General features: G+C 38.1%; 2 protein-coding genes and 1 long non-coding RNA gene across 10 annotated transcripts in view; 2 read left to right on the top strand and 1 right to left on the bottom strand.

Moving 5' to 3' along the window:
* Positions 1-550: 550 nt before the first annotated feature.
* Alg11 (ALG11 alpha-1,2-mannosyltransferase) lies at positions 551-6,982 on the bottom strand. 2 transcript variants are annotated; one of them, XM_022070680.2, is made up of 10 exons: positions 6,756-6,982; positions 6,574-6,667; positions 5,959-6,089; positions 4,781-5,013; positions 4,366-4,583; positions 2,991-3,168; positions 2,352-2,518; positions 1,989-2,187; positions 1,607-1,802; positions 551-1,431 (listed from the first exon to the last, which is right to left on the bottom strand). In XM_022070680.2, exons 1-10 carry the CDS (start codon positions 6,776-6,778, stop codon positions 1,341-1,343), a joined length of 1,530 nt encoding a protein of 509 aa, XP_021926372.1. In that variant the 5' UTR covers positions 6,779-6,982; the 3' UTR covers positions 551-1,340. The 2 variants fall into 2 exon arrangements, with proteins under 2 accessions (XP_021926372.1, XP_021926373.1); XM_022070681.2 differs by having other exon boundaries at positions 3,006-3,168.
* Positions 3,168-5,905, top strand: LOC147872089 (uncharacterized). The gene is made up of 2 exons (XR_015537762.1): positions 3,168-3,348; positions 4,301-5,905. It is a non-coding gene; the product is annotated as an uncharacterized LOC147872089 (long non-coding RNA).
* Positions 6,983-7,068: 86 nt separating the features above from the next.
* Positions 7,069-21,915, top strand: part of ATP7 (copper-transporting ATPase 1) — a 39,485-nt gene continuing 24,638 nt past the window's right edge. Inside the window, exons 1-4 of one of the 7 annotated variants that reach the window (XM_087358394.1) lie at positions 7,069-7,190; positions 9,345-9,687; positions 10,016-10,154; positions 21,253-21,418. In XM_087358394.1, the coding sequence (XP_087214520.1) occupies positions 9,438-9,687; positions 10,016-10,154; positions 21,253-21,418 (555 nt within the window). In that variant the 5' untranslated portion in view covers positions 7,069-7,190; positions 9,345-9,437. Of the gene's footprint in view, positions 7,191-7,422; positions 7,617-8,205; positions 8,225-9,344; positions 9,688-10,015; positions 10,155-14,300; positions 14,484-19,925; positions 20,222-21,252; positions 21,419-21,915 lie in introns of those variants that run through there. The other 6 variants (XM_087358397.1, XM_087358392.1, XM_087358393.1 and 3 more) reach the window with 6 other exon arrangements.

Below are 21,915 nucleotides of genomic sequence, written 5' to 3'. Positions count from 1 at the left end.
CTGAAATACATCCCTTAGCATCTAGCACTGATAGGAGAAGTCAGGGCAATGATGATTATGTGCCAGTTTTTGTCCAGTTACTTTCATGTCCAATTTTCTCCATCAAAATCTGTTCTCAAAATCAGAGGTCTGTAATGTTTATGTCGTATTCATATGCAAATTTATTTTCCTAAAGCAATAAAGACTTTGTAGAATTGCAGAATTGTTTGCTAAGACTGAAGAAGTTTTAAACACAAAGTTGTGCTTGTTTCTAAGCACCGTGGCATGGAAGTAAAACTCCATTCTCATGCCTACCAATCAGTTAAGTCTCTCCAGACATTCTGAACATAGAATACAGAGTGGATACATTCATTCCTTAAGTGGTTAGTGAGAGAAGTATTCTCAACACAAAGCAGAAATTGTAAGAGCCATAAATTTGTCTTGAACAATTGTTATTATATTTGAGCATGGATTTACTATTATATTAGTAGCTCGGAACTTCACTTTCTTCCAGGTCACTGTAATGGTATAAGTGCTAACAATCTGAACAGGAAGGATAAAGGATAGTAAATTACTTTTATAAGGCATTTAATTCAATAGACACAATACACAACAGCCTTTATACATCAGATGGTACAAAGACATGATTATTCACTGGCAAGTTGCTTCATATGCCACCTTGCAGACACTTATAAACAGTTTATGAAAAATAAACATTTCACAGTTTAGTACACACTGTGATTGTTGCCTGTATCTTCAGTTCTCCTTATGCTGTATGCTTTCTGATGCCATAAAATATAAATTTAGGATGTTATTATACCAATAACATTCTTTATTTTTATAAATTAATGACTTATAAATTTTATTTTCTGAATTTATACCCAAAAGACCTTTCTCAAAATGTTAATAGTTGTCAACAGGTCTCCGTTGTTATTTGGAAAGTGTCACAAAACTTTTCTGCAGCTTCTGTTTTCACGTAACTTGTTTGTTACTGCTGATAATAAGAAATATTATTTTTCATAAAAATAATTATATTACCTAATTAATTTACTCGGTACAGGTACCCAGTTATGTGGATATTATTTGGAGTAGTTTAAATCATGCATGAGACATAGACTTTGCTGGTTTCATGTAAATTAGCAATTTATATTTGGAACAAATATGCTATAGACTACAGAAAATGGATGAGGCTTCATGAAGGGTCTTAGCATTAACAGCTGTAGCAAATAGTTTTTGTGTGTGTGTCAAGGAATCATTAGCACTTATAAATGCTACTTGCTGTTAACATTTATCTTCAGTCAGTATCTTCTTTTCCTTATCGAACTTCTGTTCTTAAATAAAGTGTATAAGTATGTTCACTTTTATGTTTCACTGTGTGTTCTAAAAAAAGGGTCCATGGCTCTTAAGAATCCCTTTTCAAATTCTTCTACAGAAAACCGATCTACTGATGCCCTGAAAGTAAATTTAAGAAGGATCAGAAAAGATGGTAAGCAGAGAACAAATTCCTTTCCACATTTGAAAATGAATAGTCTTTTAATATGAGAGGAAAATATCTTATTATTCTCATGGAGAAACAGAAATTAATATGAAGAAATAAATGCTTCATTAAAGATTGTATTTCACTCACCTTGCAGCATCCTGAATCTGTTTTCTTGTCTGTGAAGATAATTTCAATATGGTGGCAATAGCCTGAGCATATTCAGTTTCATCTTCTGCCAGGAAGCCATTCCGACTTCCTTCTGATTCCATAATAATATCCATAAGTGGGCCGCCAGATCGATGTGCCACCATAATGAGTCCTGCAGCCATACATTCCACCACACCTGTAATATACACCATAATCCCTATCAGATCTGCTTTTCATAAATTGCTAAAATCACCAAAGCTCAAATACGGCACTTAAAGGAAACATTTCCCTCAATGTATGTCAAGATGATGAAATGGCAATCTTAATTCCAGAATTAAATCTATCATTACATTTAATGATTTTTCACCAACGAATTTCTTACCAATGCCAAAATGTTCATTCCACATAGCGTGCAAGCCGATTGTTCCTTCCTGCAGTTCTTTCTTGAGCTCATCATAGCTGACATTAACTTTGAACTGGACATTGTTCTCCAAAGACAAATGCTTGCACAAATCTTGCATGTCTTTGATTCTATCCTGATCCTCTCTGTTCCGGCAAGACCCCACAAATACCAGCATTATCTACCAACACACAATATTTTGTGTGAATACAGCTTAACAGCCAAATGATTGGAAAGACTCTCAATACTAGATGAATGTGTTACAAAGAAATGTTATATTAAAACAGAGTTTCTTTCTGAATTTGTCAGTTATATTTATAGCCATGTTTTCAGCTGTTTACTCACATTGTCCCACACATTTTCAGGAACAAGCTGCCGTAACTCGTACATCGCTCTTAGCTGAAGTGGGTGATCCTTCTCGGGCCTGAACTGGCCAACCGATACAATTTTTATAAGATTTCTTGCTTTCTTCGAGTCAGTTTTGCTTTTCAGCGATGCTTGTTGCTCTGCACCTATGGATTCATTGATGTGAGTATACATGTTTTGAGAGAACAGTACATTAAGAATATGAAAGCTCCGTGTTCTCAACTAAGAGCATAGTCTTAGATTTCATATGGACCTATGGAAGAAGTTTTCTGTATTTGTTCAATATGCACTATGGGCACAACAAATCAATACAAATAACACTCCGTGACATACTTGCATCTGTCCCCTACTCTACATAATTACCACCAAGGTTATTCACTTCTCCCACTGCTGCAAATGTCTGGGCTCAGATAGCGTAATGATTCTGTGATGGCCTGATGTCACTGGCAGATTAAAGCTAGCACCTTCGAAGTAGCTCCATTGTTCTTGCTAGTGTCTGGTAAAGTTTCTGTGTTTCTCTTTACAGTATTTATGTTTTGCCTGACCAGAAGCTAATGTGTTCCAATTTCCGATGACATATTTTAAACCACGAAGACCATTCATACTTGATTTCCTTACCATTTTGTGACTTACTGTTTTCTGATGAGAGTAGCAGCTTTTTCATGTCTTCCACATCACACGGAGGATAGACACGATGGGTCTTCAAGGAGCACAGCCAGAGCTCATTGATGTGGTCTTCTGTCCAACTAGAATTCACCATCACCATGTCTGAGCACCGACCAACCCAACCATACAGCTGAACAGAGGGATAGCATGGTCAGCTGTTGCACAAGAATGTCTTGGCGGTTCTGTGATGCCACACCTTGAAATGTGCAACACAAACGATGGTGACCAAGTTGTGGACACGTATGCACATCTAGTGTCACGTGACCTTGTGAGCCAATCAGCTGCAGCCACTTGGTGTATGCTCACTCAGGTAGTAGTATTGTTTGTGTTACATGTGAATATTATGTTTGTGGTATATTGCACATATGTTTATGTGACATGGGTTGTTCATATTCAGCATCAGACATATGACTGGAGTATTAAGTATTCAGACGCTGGCATACCAGTCCATGACACTGCCAGAGGGCATGAACGTAGTAATGAAGCGTGCAACATTGACCATTACAAATGTGCATAAAAATAATGGTGAGGGCAGTGTTGCAATTTGTGTATGTCTTTCTGTATTTCACCCACTTCTCATTCATGTCAGTCACTTTACAGTAATCTGGAAGTCTGAAGTTGCTCGTTCTGTTCATAAGAAACTTTATTTCCTGAATAATCTTAGCCTGTATGCTTGGGGGGCATTTCCTTGCCATAACACATTATATTTTCTTAAAGACCTACGTTTATATTAACAATTTTCCTTACGTACTTACCATTCATGATGATCATCACAGGAATATCAACTTTCTAACATTTTTAGCAGTCTATAACAAGTTTTAAATTATGGAAGTAATTCACCAGGTGAATGTCAGTGTCTCAAAGAACAAATACACACGCTTGTTTAATTAACATGCTTTGATGACAGTTTAATCAAAACATGTCACACAAGTACAGTGAGATAACTCAATTTCAGTTTTGTGTATGGAACACACAACATTTTAGCATGAATATCATCAGCTACAGTACACAAACAGAAGTACTAAACAAAACTGATATAATAACTTTTTACATAAATTTGTATGTAGCACGGCTATTGCAAAAACAAAAGTGCTATGAAAAAGAATGTCTTATTACACAAGGTCAGTCCATAATGAGTTATTTTCAAAATTCAACTACTCAGTCTGTCCCATTCACATGTATAATACCTCCACAGCATTCTACAGACTTATACTGACCACACAGTGCAAGGAACTTGTTAGAAACTGGTGTTTCTCTTTCAGAGCACCAACCACGACTCCTCTACTCTTACAAAGGTTCATTACATAACTTAATGAAAAGTCATTACCCATGCAAACAGTCTATAATACAGGAGTTTCCCCGCTGTAAGAAATGGACTGCGGGCAACATATGGACGGTTGTTATGAGCAATCACATGTCCTGACACTCGCCTCAACATGTCACCAGTAATGGTTGGGTAATGGACATAGCAAGCCACGTTACAGCCTCCAACAAACTTGAAAAGCGGCAGCGTGAATGCATAGCCCATCGTGTCGACGTAAAGATCTACAACAAAGATACAGAGAGATACTTTCCAGCACTGAATTTGACTATCCACAGCAATTTACTGTTAAAGGTATAGTATAAACAACAGATGAGCCAACATACTGCACGTTTTTGAAAGATAAAGTTACTGACAACTTTTGTTGCAGTGGTCCTTATCAAGCAAATGTGCATGTCTTAAAAATTTGCTGAATCCTAACCTGGAATAAATGCTGTAAGTGCCTCTGTTCCAAGCACAATGGAGCCTAGACTCTGCCCTAACAGTGTGAAGTATGGATACATGTCGGCTTCGACCCATCTCCGCCGCCGTAAGTATACGAACTGAATAGGATCTATTAATTTTATGTTGAATCTCTTTTCAGCGCGTTTCAAGATTTCTTCAGGAGAAGCATCTAAATCTCCTGTATAAACTACAATCTTCACATGAGTGTGTCTGAAAAATAAATTACAAATTATGCAACAATGGCAATGTAAGAAGCAGCATACTAACAAAAGTACAAAGTTAAACATACTGAAATTTTTAAGCTTTCTGGATTTAACTAGCAATTATTCAGGTGATCAAGTAATTTCCTTGACGTCAAATGATTCCTCCCAGTCACCATCACATCTTTATGGCCTATTTCTCCAAGATCTATTTTTAACCAATTCCCTTATCCAGGTTTGGTTGTTAATCATGTCTAGTTTATTTTAATGTCATGTACTTCAGAGATAAAGAAGGTTAGTCTTTTAAGCTAACAAATATTCTCCTGTAAATAATCAGTAAAAATATAACCATCTTTAGAAGTGGACACTGGCCCAGGAAGTCATGTCAAACATTATAAACTATAACCAACAGATTAATAAATGTCAGTGTCAGTAATGAGTAAAACTGAGATTCTCCCAATAATGTAAGCAAAATTTCTGCTAGCAGTAACATGACATAGTAAAGGAAATGGTTAATATTCTGAATTTTATCTGGGTATCCGAAGGATTTTCTTCCCTACCAACATTTTGTGTGTACTTACTGTTTGGTCCATACTTGCTACATGTCTTACCCATCTCTCCTTTCTATCATCCAAACAGTATTAGGTGAAAAGTACAAACTGCCAAAGTCCTTAATGTGTAAGCTTTCAGAATCTGATTTTCAAATGTTTCTTGTTAAAACCTGACACAAAATAATACTTTGATGTAATTTTAAGAAATGTGTAGTTAAATGACTATCCATATTTCAGCCTTGTTGACAGGAACATTACATGTATTCAGCATGACTGTGGAAAGTTGGTTTATGTGATTTCATATGACCATTGTGTAATACTTCCAGTTTGTTAATATGAAAGTGAAAAATACTTCTTCCCCTCTCCTGTTGGTCTAACACGTTTACTGCAGATGCTGCATTTACCGAACTTGTAGTGCCTTGATTGCACACCAGAGAACTCGCTCCCCTCCTCCACCTGCGTTACAGTATGGATGGAAGAACCCAACATGAAGTACTCCATCCTTAGACAAGGATTCCCTTTTCTTCCTGCAATACTAGAAACAAAAAGGGCTTAGATTGTGATCATGTAGTCATGCAGATAGTTAATATTTAGGACAAGACAGCAGATTCTTCCACAATGCTTGGTGACCATCTGTATGAGTACTTGGCATCAGACACCAGAAGAACACAATTTAAACCTTCACTTTCCATATCAAGGCCACATGAGTAGGTAGGCTTAAGGTGGTAGGTTGTCTGTACGTGATTATTCATTGCTCTGGAGAACTGTCACAAGAGGCACCAGGAAAGAAAAGGCTATAAAGTGGGTTATGGTCCATGTGTGTCTTCATGAAGACTCCAGAAAAGAATGGCAAATACCAATGAGAATAGATGACATCTGGAAACAATAATACTTGCAACAAACGAATTATTAGTGATGCAACATGTATACATTTTTTCTAATATGTAGTCATTTATATATTCTATAAATTCTGTTTATTTTACTCTTAAGAATACAAATTACTTGCACTAGGTACTTACGTATCGTGAAGCAATAATAAGAGATGGAAGCCCAACAATTAAAATTAATAAAACTGCTATTATAGCGGGAAGGAAAAGTTTTAGCGGTATTAACCTGAAAAGAAAGAGTGTAAATGATATTAGTAAAATCAGAGTGTGATTCATTGTCAGTACTTTATACAAACAAATTACTGAGCACTTACATCCAGGAACATAAACTCATCATTACAACACTGGTAACGGCACTCAATTTACTCCACGTCGCTTAAACATAATTATTGACATACGAACATCTCTAGCACATGCGCACACTAGTGCCTGAATCAGCTGTTTGGTACTGATGTATTCAAAGCAAAGTAAACAATATCAAAAGCTTGTTCAATGTGTAAAATAAGCCCATTGTGATACTATGTATACATTATATTAGATATGCAACTACATTTATTACAGTTACTGTTAGCACCACCAGATTCAACTAACAGCACCTATTCAAGTTGCGGCATTATAAAATATGGAGTTCTTCATGATTCAGAACTTGTTCCTCTGTTTTTCCTCATTTATAACAATGATCTACCTACAACCATTAACTCTAAGTCTGAACCCATACTTTTTGCGGATGATAAGAAATTATTTCACATGTAAGCAACAGCAGTGAAGCTTTCTTGTGTAATTAATTTTTGCGGTAATACTGTAGTTGACTGTATATTACTGTCATAACTATGGAATGTAAATCTATTCTTTCCTATTCATGAAAACTTTTAATAACCTGTACTTGTCATTACGTGTTACATATATTAATCTGTGAACTGGTTATTTATGTCTGTGAGTTCTATGCTATTATCTGATTTTTTGTTGCTTGAGTTCTCGTTTGAATAACTGGTTCATATCTCAAAAAGTATGGAGGCTTGAGAATAAGAAGTGAAGTGTCAAGAGCTATTTTCGCAGTGCATTTTGAAACTGAATCATGTGCATGGTCGTAATAGAAATTCATGTCGTCAGGTATTATAACAGTATATTGATAAAAAACTTTAGATTCAAACACTTTTAGCGTTTTAGTGCTACAGGTAAAGTTGGAGATTATTGTTCAGCTTTTATATTCTAGGTTAGGTTTGTGAAAATATAGATCTGTTGTTTTCAATATGAATGGCATTCCTGTCATTAGTATTTTACTGCCAATGGCACTACTAATATTTCTGCTCATTATAAATATTGTAGTATAGATTCAATAAAGTATCGGACAGTGGTTCATCAGAACCCCAATGAAGGGAACATGGTTCTCGAAACATTAGTTTCTTCGTGTAACCATTTGACGCAGCTGATTATCCGAAAAGATTTTATTTAATTTAGTCGCCGCCGAAGCTTCTAATAATAAACTGTAGTATAGGTTTTAATTAACACGCAAATGATTACTGGCAGATAATAGTTCGTTCATGGTATACTTATCAGATCAGTTTTTGTAGATTAGGTAACACCAAAATTATCTTCATAATCTTGTAATGATTCAATGGTGTAATATTGAAGAATGACAATGCTGTGCAAATGACCCTAGTGCAGGATCAGTAGCATTATGGACACATTTCATTATGACCTTGTGTTAAAGTAAAAGTCAAGGTAAAATTGTTGAACAGTAATATGGATGGGACCTCATAAGTACACAGTGCATAACTGTCAGGTATCTAGAAAGCTTTTATTGTTTACATATTAAGTTTTATGGATGTTATAGGGAATATTGAGAATTGTAGTGTCTATAAATATATCACATTTAATGCACTACATCAATGTATTGTTCACTGTACTTATATACCAACCCTTATGGAGTGTGAGCACTGCATTAGAAAGGGTTAAGAAGTACACAGTCATGTCTGCAACATGCACATTTTTATGAATGTGTGTTTGGTAAGTTATTCACGAATAAATATAGGATATACCAATTTGATGTTTTAAAAAATCTGCAGAAAGGCATTTTATATTTTGAAGCATTTATTACCCAGAGATCATACAGAATGGTACATATAATCTGACAAAGGCTAGTGATTACCCAGCCAGTGAAGGCACTGAAGTGTGGGTAATAAACAGAATGGTGTGGTTGGTTGCATAATATTGCGTTGTGTTGAATAAATAGGTCTGTTTTCACCACATAACCATTTGCTGTATTATTTATTGTCTGTGGACTTCTTTCTTTCCATTACATTTTACTATATTATTTAAGGTAACAAAGAGTGAGTACTTATCAATGGCAGGTGCTGAAACAAACAAAGGAAATAAAAATTAATTTTATATTATAAGGAGACTTAACTTACAGATAGTGGTTTGTGTTTTTTTGACCCATAATCACCATTCATCATGGACTGAACTAATTCACAATTCATATTCATGTTAGTCATAGGATTTTGTGGTCACAGTGATGAACTTTAGGGTTTTGTAACAGCAGAAAAACTATTAACTGTGTATGAAGAACTGTACTGTGCAGTTAGATAATTCCCATCTGAAAAAATATATTTCTACCCACACGAGTTGTGATTCATTTATTTATGTTACTTAGTTTTTTATTGCATGTGTTGGCATTCCTTTCTTACATAATTTTATGGAATTTTGGTGAAACATTTTAATATTTGCTTCTTAAAAAATATGATTACTGTGTAAGGTCCATTGAAACACACATCAGCTGTTCTTGTTTAAAGTGTTACTGGTAAAGGGTTTTGTGCTATGTCCATACAGAGACTGCAGTAACCAGAAACGTTTAGTAGCTTAACCCTTGTATGATTTCCCTTTTCTCTTATTTTTTGTTGCAGGTTCTGGTCTATGTCTGTTGGCTACAGACTTATCAGATGAAACTTTTAATTTAATTCAACTTGATTTTAATAAAATTTTAGCCATTTGTGAAAATGGCTTTTAGCACAGCAGTTCCATTAGTTCAAGGAATGACACACAGGCCAACAATGGAATCAAATATTGAACAGCTTGAGGGAGCAGCAGGCAGTGGGGTGTTGCTAGAGAGGGGTGACATGTGTGTAACATTTGCACCTCAGGCAAAACTCTCTCCAGGGATTCTTGGAGGGAAAATCTCTGAAAAGAGTCTTGAGGCATCTGAAAAACATTCAAGTGGAATCGAAGATGTGGTTTTCTACTTTACAGGTGAGTAATGGCCATTGCATATATTGGTGGTGGTCGAAGCTAATTTGGACGTATATCTTATCGTGCCTCTTCCTTTAATAAATTTTAATATGCTTTTCTTCACAGTTGGTCCTTTGGAGTATATGAAATATATTGAATTTTTCTTCTACTCATTTTATTTACAAGTATATATGATTATCCTTTTTATATCATGATTTTATTCAGTTTTGAACATAAACACATTTTGCTGTTTTTCATTCCTTCAGATTTGACTAAGTCTGTCCTGCTGCTGGCATGTCAGAACATTTCATGAAGTTTGTTTTACTTTGATAAGTTTATTTAATGGTAGGTGGTGCCAAGTCAAAGATGGATGGCGAATTGCTGAAACAGAAGCTGGTGGACGTTGAAGGTGTGGAGGGTGTCAGCATTGCACCTGGCCTGGATGCTGTTACTGTCACATTGAAGGGAATACTCCCAGATGTCCTAAAGTAAGTCGCACATATTACTTTGTGTTAAATTGCAGGGAGAAGGAGAGAGAACATATGATGTCATGTTCCATTACTCACCAACTTTGGTTTGATGTTTCTGTCATACCACTTCACCTCAGCATGCCATGTTCTTGTTATAGTTAGCAAAATAACATAACTGCACAAAATCTATAAGTTTTTTGTGTTTCAGAGTGTTTAAGTGGTTAATCACTGAATGAGAAATTTCTTATTGTTATTTATTATAAATCTCTACCAAACCTGAATGAAATATTTTTTCCTGTTTTTTAAAGATGGTAGTCATTGTGGGTGTTCTTCTTCCCCCCTCCCCCCAACTTACAGGTGTTTTAAATCCATGTAAGTGGAAATTTCACCTTGAGATATGTCACTTAATTGCATAATTTCCTTATTTATTGAAACTCCATGCACCTGTCTACAAAATGCATATTCAAAATTTTTGTGGTGTTTGTAATAAAAAATGTTAACCTAAATCAGAGCCTCAAAAATGATGTGACATTTCTGGGTGGCATGACATGTATACCACATTTCATAAAAATCTACCATGTGGTTAGGAGATTATTATGGGGACAGGGACTTGAAAACAGGCATGATACTGTAATCTTTTCTTTTGTTATGAAATATGAAAATTAAGCAAAATAGAAGTATATTTTTGAGTAGGATAATTGAACAAGGACTCCATGCATTGCATAAGGTAACAACAGCTATTTTGTCCACACTGAATTTGTTCCTCGATAGATTCTTCAGAAAAAAGTGTGTAACTGAACATTATAATGTGAATTTTTGTTTGTCTTGGAATGAAGTTTCATTATGTGGTCATAACTATGTACGGCAACACTTACTACCTTTGATGTGGGAGACACTGCTTAAAGGTTTAGGTGTGAGAATGGGCCAAGTCAATGGCTTACTTGTGAGGACAGAAAGGGACAGTTGTGGCAGAAACTGTTGAAAAAGAAGTATCATTTTATAATTTTAGAGGACTTTCAAGTGTTCTGATTGTTCTCAAATGAGGTTCATAGAGAGACCAGGTTTAGGAAATACTGTGGTTGTAATATTTTTGGTTTTCATGGCAGTGAGTCTGAAGATGGCTGTCTTTTGGATTGTTGCGCCACATAGTATGGTAGAAGTTTACTGACGTATTATAGGTCCTTTCTGTCTCCATTGTAAGGCAAGAACCTTGGAAATGTCGGTAAACTTCTACCAGACTACACTACGCAACAGCTCAGAAGAAGCCATATATACTTAACTGAAAAATGTTTCAGACAAAAAGGTATAGAATGTTGTAAGATAAATATTTAATTTCATTTAAAAGATTTTGATCTGAAGAGTTGCTTTGGCAATAACTTGATGCCTGTGGGCAGTAGAAGCATATTTCTGTCTCTCTTCACTGAGAATTATGAAATGACTGTCATTTTAAATTTTTCTGTGATTTTAGCTGTAGCACTTTATATACCACTCACGATTAGAAAAGGGATTTTTGTATGACTCGAGGCTGCTGCCGTAATGCCTAAATTTCAGCTTAATCAGTGTTTGGTTAGATATTATGATGTATACCAGTATCTGTGCAAAGATGAACTGAATGGTGAAAAATCCAATGAGGATTTTGTAGCAGTGGTTTTCTTTACGTTTCTTCTATTCCTACGTGCTGAGGTCACACAGTGCTTGAAACGTGCTGACTGTGCTGTGCTGTGGTGGCCACTGGAATACAATCATCACTGATAGTGCCGGCATGCGTTGCCACACTTTTATTCACAGTCACAGTTCACATCCTTTTTTTTCCCTGATATTTAAGTTTTCTGGTAACTAAGGGACATGGACATTCTACTGGTTAAGGTTCAAGGTTGGGTATTATCACTGTTAAACGTTTACATGCTCAGTCAGGCACAATCAGTCTGTTGAATACGTGTTTTGTGTGTTGGTGGTACCTTGATGTATCTGTACATATTCCCACTGTTACCATTTTTTCCTTTCAGACAATATCACTCTATTATCCCTTTTCTTAATCTCTATTCCAAAGGTCATCAAGTTTACTCTGAATTGTGTTATTCAACTGTCAAATTAAAAGGTTCTTAGTTTGGTTAAGTTTGCGGTATAATTGTTTCTTGAGCAGCGACTTGTGTTTCCAAACAATTATATTTATTTGGGGGGAGGAAAAGGAGCTTAGCCAAAAGTGATTTATGATCTGTTTGTATATGTATCAAATTTATGTAATTTTATAAGATATGGATCTCATTTTGGAGCCTCTCATCACTTTTCATTACTTACATAGTGTAATGTTAAGTGTCTGAAAATCACCTTTAAATGCAGTGAAAATTAACTTAATAGTTTCAGAATATGAGACACAGTGAGTTGTGAAATTTCTGAAGTTATGAAATCCTGCAACTCTTACCTCAGTAAGCATGTGTACTACTTGCTAAGCTTCACTCTTGTCTGTTTCCCGCAATGTAACACTTGCAATGCATGGTGACTCCTTTGTATGTCTGTCTGTCTGTATGTATGTACTGTGCCTATTCTTACATGCAAATATTTGTGTCGTATTGATGTGGTGATGACTGCCAGTTGCTCAAGGAGCATTGTGTATCATGGAATGAAATCATTCAGCCTGTCAGTTGTAGTTACGCTTACAAAGTTAATATGTGTGCTACAGGATGTTCAGTGTTAGTTGATGAAATATCAAGTGAGACGTGATGTTTGTAGTTGATGGTAGTAATATCATAGCGCAGGATTCTCAACCTTTTACCTTTGCTTATTGTTGTGTGTGCTGCAAGGTTACAAATTAGAGCAGTTTATTGCAATATCATGTCACTGTATTAAAGTGCTCCAAACTTGCTACTGCAGTCACATATTACTCAGTAATTTTCTTTAATAAAATCAGTCGTTAGTAAGATATGTGACTGCCTTACCTTCAGTAGTTTTACAATATCAGATTTAATTTCTTTTGTGATTTACATGCTTCCCTTCAAGCTGCTTTGGCATTTGTCATTAAGCTGTGGTTGCCCACGTGGAAATGTACTGCCAGGTGTTGGCAACATTAACAGATTCTGATATCAGGTTAACTGTTTTTCATTATATAGGGCATTACAGATAATATATGCAGGCCACACAAACCATATTGGTGTCCTGCAGGTTAAGAATTCTCATAGCACTCTCTTGGATACTTTGATAAAATTCACTGTGGTGTTTTTGAATGCATGACAGGAATGGTAGGTAATCATTGTCCATTGTTTAGGTGAAATGCTGGCTGTATAGGCAGTCTGCTGTTATTTGCCAATGTAACTAACACTTCATATTAGGTGCTGGTACAAGTTGTGATTGTCATTTTTTAAACACTAATTACAAACTTAATTTTATTGCCATGGACTGGGAGTGTCTGTGGGGTGGGGGCAGGTATTAGACTTGTCACATGTGACAACTGATAAGTGTTACTTGGAAACGAATAACATGAACCTGTCAAAACTACTGAAATGCTGTATGACCAGTGCTTTGCATTTGTAATTAAGACGGTGTGCTTTAAACATTAACAGACATTTGTTCAGATAATTGTTAGTTTTGGTGCTTGTGCAGTACATTTAGCTTCATTATAATAATCTTGGCATTACACTAACGTTAAAAATTTAAATAATATTTACGAACTGTTAATGTGTAGAATGTTGTGATATTAATATGCATTCATCACAATTTATTGTGTGAATAATTTATTTAGTGATTAAATAGGTTCCAAATAGCATACTACTAACAGAAGAATTAAACTTATATCAAATTATTGAAATTTTGAGCTGGTTAATTTTACAACAGTACTGATTTATTCATGGCATTTCAAAAGCTATAAGTGCACGAGTTCCATTCCTGGGTGAAGCTTCTTTACTTGAAGGTGTAGTTGGAAGCAGTAGCACTGTGTACATTTTTATAAACGCACGAGAATATGTTTCTCATCTTCTGTTAAGCTAACCATTTTAATCCACTGCCTTAGCTTCATGTAGTACCAAATCCAGAGACAATTGCATAAGATGCAGGCAGCTACAGCTTTGATCTTAGGCCACAGAAGTATTTAATTAATGGAAATCATAAGGTTTTCTGTGTGGTTTGTTGATGCATGTCTTGTTATTTCTGGGTCTTAACAGGTTAGGTAATACAAATGAAAAGTAAGACTACTTCTCAGGTTCCTCCTTTCCTGTGTAGGTGTCTTAGGGAGTTAAGTGACTTGTAACTGAAGTGTTGTGTTCATCAGACATTTAGAGCATCCTGATTAAAAATGAAGTTTGGTTTGAAAATTCGACAGAATAAAAAGTACACCTTGATTCCAGAAGAAGCAGGGTAAGTATACAGATGTTGTCTCTTAATAGTTTTAATTTCTTAGTGCATGATACTTGTAAGTTTCTTTGAAACTTTATTATTTTCAAAATATGTGTTGTGCTATGTACAGAAATGTTTACTTAGCTTCTTGATGTGCTCTCATTATCTGATTATTAGAGATTTCTGTTTGCCCTGCTTACTTAGTGCCACAAAGACAATGATTCATGTTTTGTCGGTTATTTGAAGTCACTGTATTCAACTGTATTGTTTTGTCCGAGTGTAAGGATAATTGTAAATGGTGAGTTGTGAGTCTGTGAAGTGCTTGAAGGCATTGCTTGGTGTTCACCTGGAAACAGTATATAGTGGTATGTATAAATATGTATGTAAGTAAATGGGTGCATTCCAAGGCAACGCGTGCACTATGACCATTGTGCCTCCCCGTTCTATCAATCCACAAGTAGCCCTTTGCCTACAATGAAGCAGTGTCCTATAGAATGAGATCTCATGATAATATCCTGGTTTCAGGAAATGCCTGCCCAGATGACAAAATTGTGTTTTAGCTGGAGCTTTACAGTCACAAAGGACATGTGAGGCTGTTTCTGTTTCTTGGTAGCACCTTCTGTAAATGGGGTTGTTTGCTATTCCCAATTTGAAGAGGTGTCCTATTACATGACTGTCCTTTTTGTAGCCCTGTTACTTGTCTAGTTTTGACCCTACTGAACTTTACCAGCTCAGTGGTACTTTCAGCAGAAGGCTCTTATATGAAGCCTTTTGCATGATTCTGTTCATAAGTGGACTGCCAATGTTTTCAGTGTTTCGTATCAATCCAGTCTATTATAACCTGCCGTGATACTGTCCCAGCGATTCCACAGGTGGGTTCAGGTATGGTAGATGAGTGAAGGGAGCCCATTCTAGCTAATTAGTCTACGTTTTAATTACCGTCAGTCCCCTTATGTCCTGGCACCCACATCAAATGAATTTGTTGTACTCAGCCAGTATCATCAGGGACTGCTGGCAGACCCAGACCAACTTAGAGTATATTTTACAGTTGTCAAGTGCTTTAATTGCAGCATGACTGAATAAGAGAGTATAAATGGTCCTATTGCAATAGCCATTTCTAATATTCTCATCAGGACATGCTTTGATAACATTAACTTTGGCCTAAAATACTGTGGTATACCGTCCTAGGCTGAAGCTGATATCTAGCGGAGGTTCTATCTGCGTACTGTGTGAGAACTTCTGAGGTCATGTCTAATCATAGAGTCAAGTTCCACATCATAAAAGATATTGTTAGCTGATAGCAGTACATGAGCAAGTGTAAATTTTCACTTGGCACTCTTCATTGTGTAAGAGTGTTAGTACTTAATGGAAAATTGTTATATTTTTATCAGTGAAATTTAGAACGAGGGAGTAATTAATAAAAGTTAAACATTATGTAATTGTGAATGTGACAGTAACAAATCAAAATTACATTGATGTTGGTCTTCTGGGCTGTAACACTCTGAGGACTTGCAGGTACATACCATTACTTTGGAGAAACATACCTTCTCCATCTCCAGGGCTGAAGTGAGGTTGTTGGGAAGTGGGTGGTATAAGTAGGGTCAGAATAAGGACTAGGCTAAGGGGAATTGGCTACCTGGAGTTGAGAAGCTTCGAGCCAGTGGGGAGTCCCACTTGTAGGTAATCGAGAGGGAGATTCCCCATTTACTTCACTCTGGTTGGCCACTTTCCCATATCTTGGTTGTTCTGACCATACATAGTCCTACTTTACTCCTTAAGATGGAGACAGTGTGTTTCTCTAAAATACTGGTGTGTACCTCAGCGTTACAACCCATAATACACTGACACTGTCTCTTCTAGAGGAAGCACAGTAACCACATCCATCTACTGCTGGTGTTTAGAACGTACACTTCACCTCCGTGCCTCGCTTGCACTCTCATAGAAAGGTGCTAAAACAGGCAGGCATAATGTGTTTTGATGGTGGATGTTCAGATATATAGTAGCATTATGCTAGTAAACACCATTCACAGAAATATGTCACTAGTCATTATTAATTTGCAGTTCTTCTTCATTTGATATACTGGGGATACTGGGAATGACCCGTTCTTCAAGTGCCTGAGCACTGCGGGTCCCAACTTTTCATTGGATCGATCTGTAGACATTCGGGTAGGACTCCTTAGACGAGGGATCGTTCATTTGATATATACTAATTGACTTCTGATATTAGCACACACTTGCCTGTCGCCTGCTGGTCATGGAGGGAGGGACTGTAACAGCAGCTGTGTGTAACAAAGCAGTAACACCTGACAGATGTTAGTCTACAGGGGGTTCCATAACTCGTGCATGTCTCGAGTTTCCTCTGTATGTAGTAATGCAGGAAACATGCGAATCCCTCAGACCCAGAGGATAGTATTAATAGTTACCAGTGATTATTGTGGTATTGCTGTATTGTTGTGGATCTTTCTTTTGTTTTACTTTAATTTATTGTGAATCGTTAGGAACAAATGTGTCATAAAAGCAGAAAGTTGTGCCCTTAAATGTCTGTATAGGCCAAAGGTGAGCTCAGTACACTCCAGAAGTCCTCGTAACAAAACTGAAAGGGCAATTAATTACCAGAATCATTTAAAGGATAAACATATCTGCAATGTGAGATTTCAGGTTCTCATGGTGGCAGATGGTGTTCCAGCATGACTGTCTGATCAGAAGCCTTTAGAGGCAAAATTAAGTGTGATCAAATTTTGCAGTGTTGGCACATATAGGGGGACCTTGTACAGTGTAATCTCATTGTAGTCAGCTTATGTACTTAATGGGCTGCATCGCAAGTTGCGTGTCGGAGTTATACATGATAACTTCTTTTTACATGCTGCATTAAATCTGACTTCGCAAACTTGCATCTGATTTAGAAATCTTGTGTGGTCTTTTAGCTGCTGTCATCTAATTTCAAGTAATTATAAATGTTGCAATTAGTAGATAATTCTCTAATCTCAAGTAATTTTTCTTTAATTGATTACATTTTAAGAAGTGCATGCTAAATGTCATAGATTTCTAACCTTCTCTTTCCTATGCTGTTAGTGGCTTGTGAAATGAGCATCAACTGAAGATGATTTTTTTGCATTAAAGGAGAGGATAAGAAATGAGATTCTGGTTGTTGGATTGTTTTGATGGAGGAAATCTGAAGTCAAAATGTTGCCCCATATAGCCTGGTAGAAGTTTTTCCTGGCGTTTCAGAGGTGCTTGCTGCCTCGATCGTCATGATTATGAGTTTTCAGCGCGCGTTTGAAATATCGAGGTGCCGTATGAATGAAAATTGCTTACTTGTATCGACATCGGGAAGGCGACGGTCTGCGTGATGGCTGTTGGGTTCGGTCACGCACGAGTTACGCTTTGCTTCTGAGTTTGGTCTCAAAACGCTTGCAGTTCGTCCTTTCTTACCAAAACGATAGCTAATGCTAACGTTAATGTGTGTGCTGCTCACTCAGTTTCCTGGTTTCAATATGGACGTTGGTAATGGGCCACGGCCATAATTATTCGTGATTTTCCTCATTCTCCCCGAGCAGGCCTTGGCGTAGTTGATCCAGTTGGCCGCGAATTGCAGTGGACCTGAACGCGAATCATTCAGCGCCTGTCCGTGGTATTGTGTGAAGTAGAGCAGAATGATAGTCGCGGTGGAGAAAGTTTTGCAGGAACGGGAATTCAGGTAGGCGAGAGGGAGGGGAGGGGGTATTTTATTGGACCTCATTAAACTTCAAGAGAGCGAACAGTCATTCAGCTGGTCTTCAAGTAAGTTCCTAAGCTTTGTGTTAACGTCTGTCAGATTCGTTATTCGTTATTTGTCTGGGCTGTGTAGGGTGGAAAGGGGAGACGAAGCATGGCCGCTGCCTCTGCGTTGCTTCGGTGCCTCGTGTTCTCTATGTAGAACAGAATGGCAGAACGCTGCTTCAAACGTCATCTTGTACCATATGCAGGGACACAAATTGTGAAGTTTGAACGTAAACGTATGCAGGCTGCGTGTGTATTTAACTTCTAAAGCTAGGAATTTTACCTCTTTTCGGTCGTGGCCGATTTTAAGAAATTTCCCGGAGAAAAGCAAGGTGATCGGTGTGCGGGCGAGGCCATTCCACCGCTGCTCTGGAGCGCGGGGAGCCAACAGGTTCATAACGGTTCTACGAAAGGGTCTTTTGTCTTTATTTTAAAATTCGATGCCATTTTGCTGTAGAATGTTGCTTTGAGCTTGAAGAAACTTCACTGCACGGCAGTAGATTGTATAGCACAGAGCGGGCAGTTAGTGCGTCCAGGCTTTGACTGAGCTCACCACACATAACCTCTCTAGTTGGCACGGTGCCGTTAAATAACCTGTTGCATGCCGTCGAGGTCGGTACGTGAAGGGAATGCGCTGGTACCGTTATACTGTATTGTGATCTGTGAGCGAACCGAGTGGACTTTGCCCCTCCGCGTCACCATGAATGACTGCGGAAGGTCTAGAACGAATGTAGCAGATCTTTACTTTGACAAGAGCAGAATTCAAGTCGATGAGTGTTATATATGCGTCACAAAGAGTAAAGACTGCGGAGGGTTATGATATACTGTACGTTTAAATGCAAGGGAATCCATTCAACCCCAGTCCTTGACAAGTTTCTTGGCTCTTCCAATTGTCGTGTTGTGAAAATAAGTTGTAGCGCAGTTGTTGCAGCCTTGAAAAGTAGAAGTGAACTACGACCTACTTAGAAGACCCGAGTCGGACTCCACTTTAAATGACGTGGGCGACCGGAAGTAGCGACTGCCTGTCACCTTTCATGACACTGCAGCGTAGCAGGAGCTGAGAAAATAAGCACTTATAATGTAGGAAGAATAATATGATCTGGTGATTCATGTATGAGGGTAATTGTCCCCAATCGAAGTCCACTTCGTTAGATACAAGTTTAAAGTTCTATTTGTTAATGTATGAAGAATGTGAATGTTTGTTTAGTTAGTAACGGACGTTCTTGAATGCTGAGCTCGCTGTTGGGTTCTGAAGATAGACTGCGCAATGGAATAAGATGTAATAGTTGTTTATATGCACAGCCTTACAGAGTGTTTTATCCTCAGTTCCTGGGTATAAGTACACGGAGCCATTGTTTTGTCCGCATTGGAAGTTGCCCACGGCAGAACCGCGGAACTGGGCCGGAGGGGGGGGGGGATTCAGAAGGAAGCGGCCAGTGAGTAGTCTCGTTTCTGGCCACCGGCAAATACCCTCGTCACTGCACAATCCAGTCGCGTGGTCCGTCCTTTATCCTAGCTGTGTGATGCCACCAAAGCCTCTTACGCTATTATGCATAGCCAGATTATGTTATCAGCCAGCATTAATGCTGTTTGTGGTAGTGGTAGTAGTAAACCCTTGTCCACGCGGCACTATTTCCATTGGGAAGAGTGCAAAATCCGTTGACAATAAAATGCATCCAATTTGCCAGCCTACCTTGACTTGTTTGTGAACTGGTATTAGGGCACATTAGTGTTCTATTTCCGTGCGCTGTGGTACTAAGGACATCTGCTTCTTTGTGTGATAGTGAGGGGTGTTTGGTTCTGCAGTCTCCAGAGACAACCTCAGTGATCCAGTTTCAGTACTGCCATACATTCAATTATTGATGCATCGGGAAGGGGTAGTTCTAGTCAGAGCATTGCACTTGTTGTGGCGTAATGGCGGAGGAAAGGAAACCCCTGTTAGTAGACTCAAGCCGTTCACCGAACCGTAGAAGCTATGGCTTGGGCGCGGCCCGAGACTGGTAAGACATCAGATTCTTTTGGAGCAAGAAGGTTACACGCGCATTCACATTTAGCTGCGCCAGGGATCGAATCTTTTTCACGCTCGTTTCCCAGTTAGGGGCACCACGTTCGTACCTCAACCAGAAAACTGGCTATTCCAATGGGAGTTGGCCCCGTGGGGGGAAAATGTCGTAGTGTGCGATCACATTTTCCGAGCCATTCTGCGTTTGATGCAGCACAGTGAAATAACGTAAGTCAAGGACTGCACACTCGTGACGAATACTAAGTACGTATATCGAGCCAAAAGGTACTTAATTGTAGCGTGTAAATCCAAGAGTCATAGCAGCTGTTGCTTGTGGCGTCGCTTTACAAGTTAATTGTTTAGTAATGCAGCACTTCCTTTGTTTCCGTTTTGGTAAGGCATCTCACTCGCAAAACAGAGGTACTCGGTTTGAAGCCCAGCGCGAAATCGAGGTTTTCGCGGTCGGTAGTTCCTTCAAATAGTCCACGACCGTTTCGGTTCGCGTTTCTCAAGATTCGTTCTGCACGTAACCAGCTCAGTACTTGTTATAGCTTATGTCGAATATGGGTTGAACTGTAGGTGAAATGACGTTGCTTGGTTTCAACTGTCTGTTAGGGGTCCATGTGCTGAATTGAGGCATCAGGTTCTGTAATTTTCAGACCCTGCTATGTAAACTGCAGCCGTCTTCAGCACCAGGGGGACAGGCATTTTGTATTTGCAGCATGAAATTTCGTGCTAACAAATCGTCTATGTGAAGGTTTATATAAAACTTTGGTTTAATTTCGTGTTTATTCTCAAAGATTTCTTCCTCCAAATGTGAACACCTGCATTGTGTGCTTTGAATCGCTTCCTTAATGACATTCCTGTGTCCTGTGACATAAATTGTAGTGTGGGGAGCATTGATTGCAGGCAAAAGTATTTATCTGCAGTACGTTGCGTGCTTTTCAGTGTTGTTTTGCGTGTTTTGTGATATGTCATTCTGAAATGTTTATATATTTGTACATTTATGTGGTTTGGTGATATTTGCAGGGACGCAATGGATGACTGGGGGATTGGCGTATCCAGTGAGCCATTAACACCAGCCACTGGTGATTCTGAAAGTGTGGTGATCATTGTAGATGGGATGACGTGTCAGTCATGTGTGCAGACCATTGAAAAGACCATAAGAGATAAACCTGGAGTTCAGAGCATCACGGTAACTGCTGTTGACATTTTAAACATGACCGTTGAACCCTGTCCTGAGCCATTTCATTCTGATAGACATCCTGTTTGTGTGAGAGCCTTGTCTTCTCGTCTTTTTCTATCTTTTGCTCATTCAGATTGTGACTCAGTCCTTAGAGTATGCGACCTTTCACCTATTCAAGCTGCATAGAGCTGACTTATCTTTATTTAACTTCTGAAACATGACTGGGGGGGGGGGGGGGGGGGACATGAATTTTGAAGTTCCTTGTGGAATTCCCATTATTCTACACTTTCTTCGCCTCTTTTAGTTCCAGACGTTTTTCTAAGGAAACGCCTGTTTTCAACTCAGTGGTGAACTTTGAATTCTGTAAAAGCAAGGAGTTTCCTGATCAGCTGAGTAATTGTCAAGTATTCAGGAAATGCTCTGCATCTGGGATTTGGTTTAGTTGGGGATGTTTTTGTTAAAACTCTTGGTTTAATATTATCTGTGCTGAAGTTAATTATTTTTCA

The sequence above is a fragment of the Zootermopsis nevadensis genome, unplaced genomic scaffold (assembly GCF_977971745.1).
Source record: "Zootermopsis nevadensis isolate Lab colony 2312 unplaced genomic scaffold, Znev_1.0 Znev_ptg000030l, whole genome shotgun sequence".
Taxonomy (NCBI): Eukaryota; Metazoa; Arthropoda; class Insecta; order Blattodea; family Termopsidae; genus Zootermopsis; species Zootermopsis nevadensis.
This window is presented reverse-complemented; position numbering and strand designations above follow the sequence as displayed.

Bases quoted from the DNA above. Each gene is read 5' to 3' on its own strand.
- Alg11 (XM_022070680.2), bottom strand. From the start codon at position 6,778: ATGATGAGTTTATGTTCCTGGAT. The intron at 6,668-6,755 runs GTAAGTGCTCAG...CTTTCTTTTCAG, and splicing joins ATGAGTTTATGTTCCTGGAT to GTTAATACCGCTAAAACTTT. The intron at 1,803-1,988 runs GTAAGAAATTCG...TGTATATTACAG, and splicing joins GAATGAACATTTTGGCATTG to GTGTGGTGGAATGTATGGCT.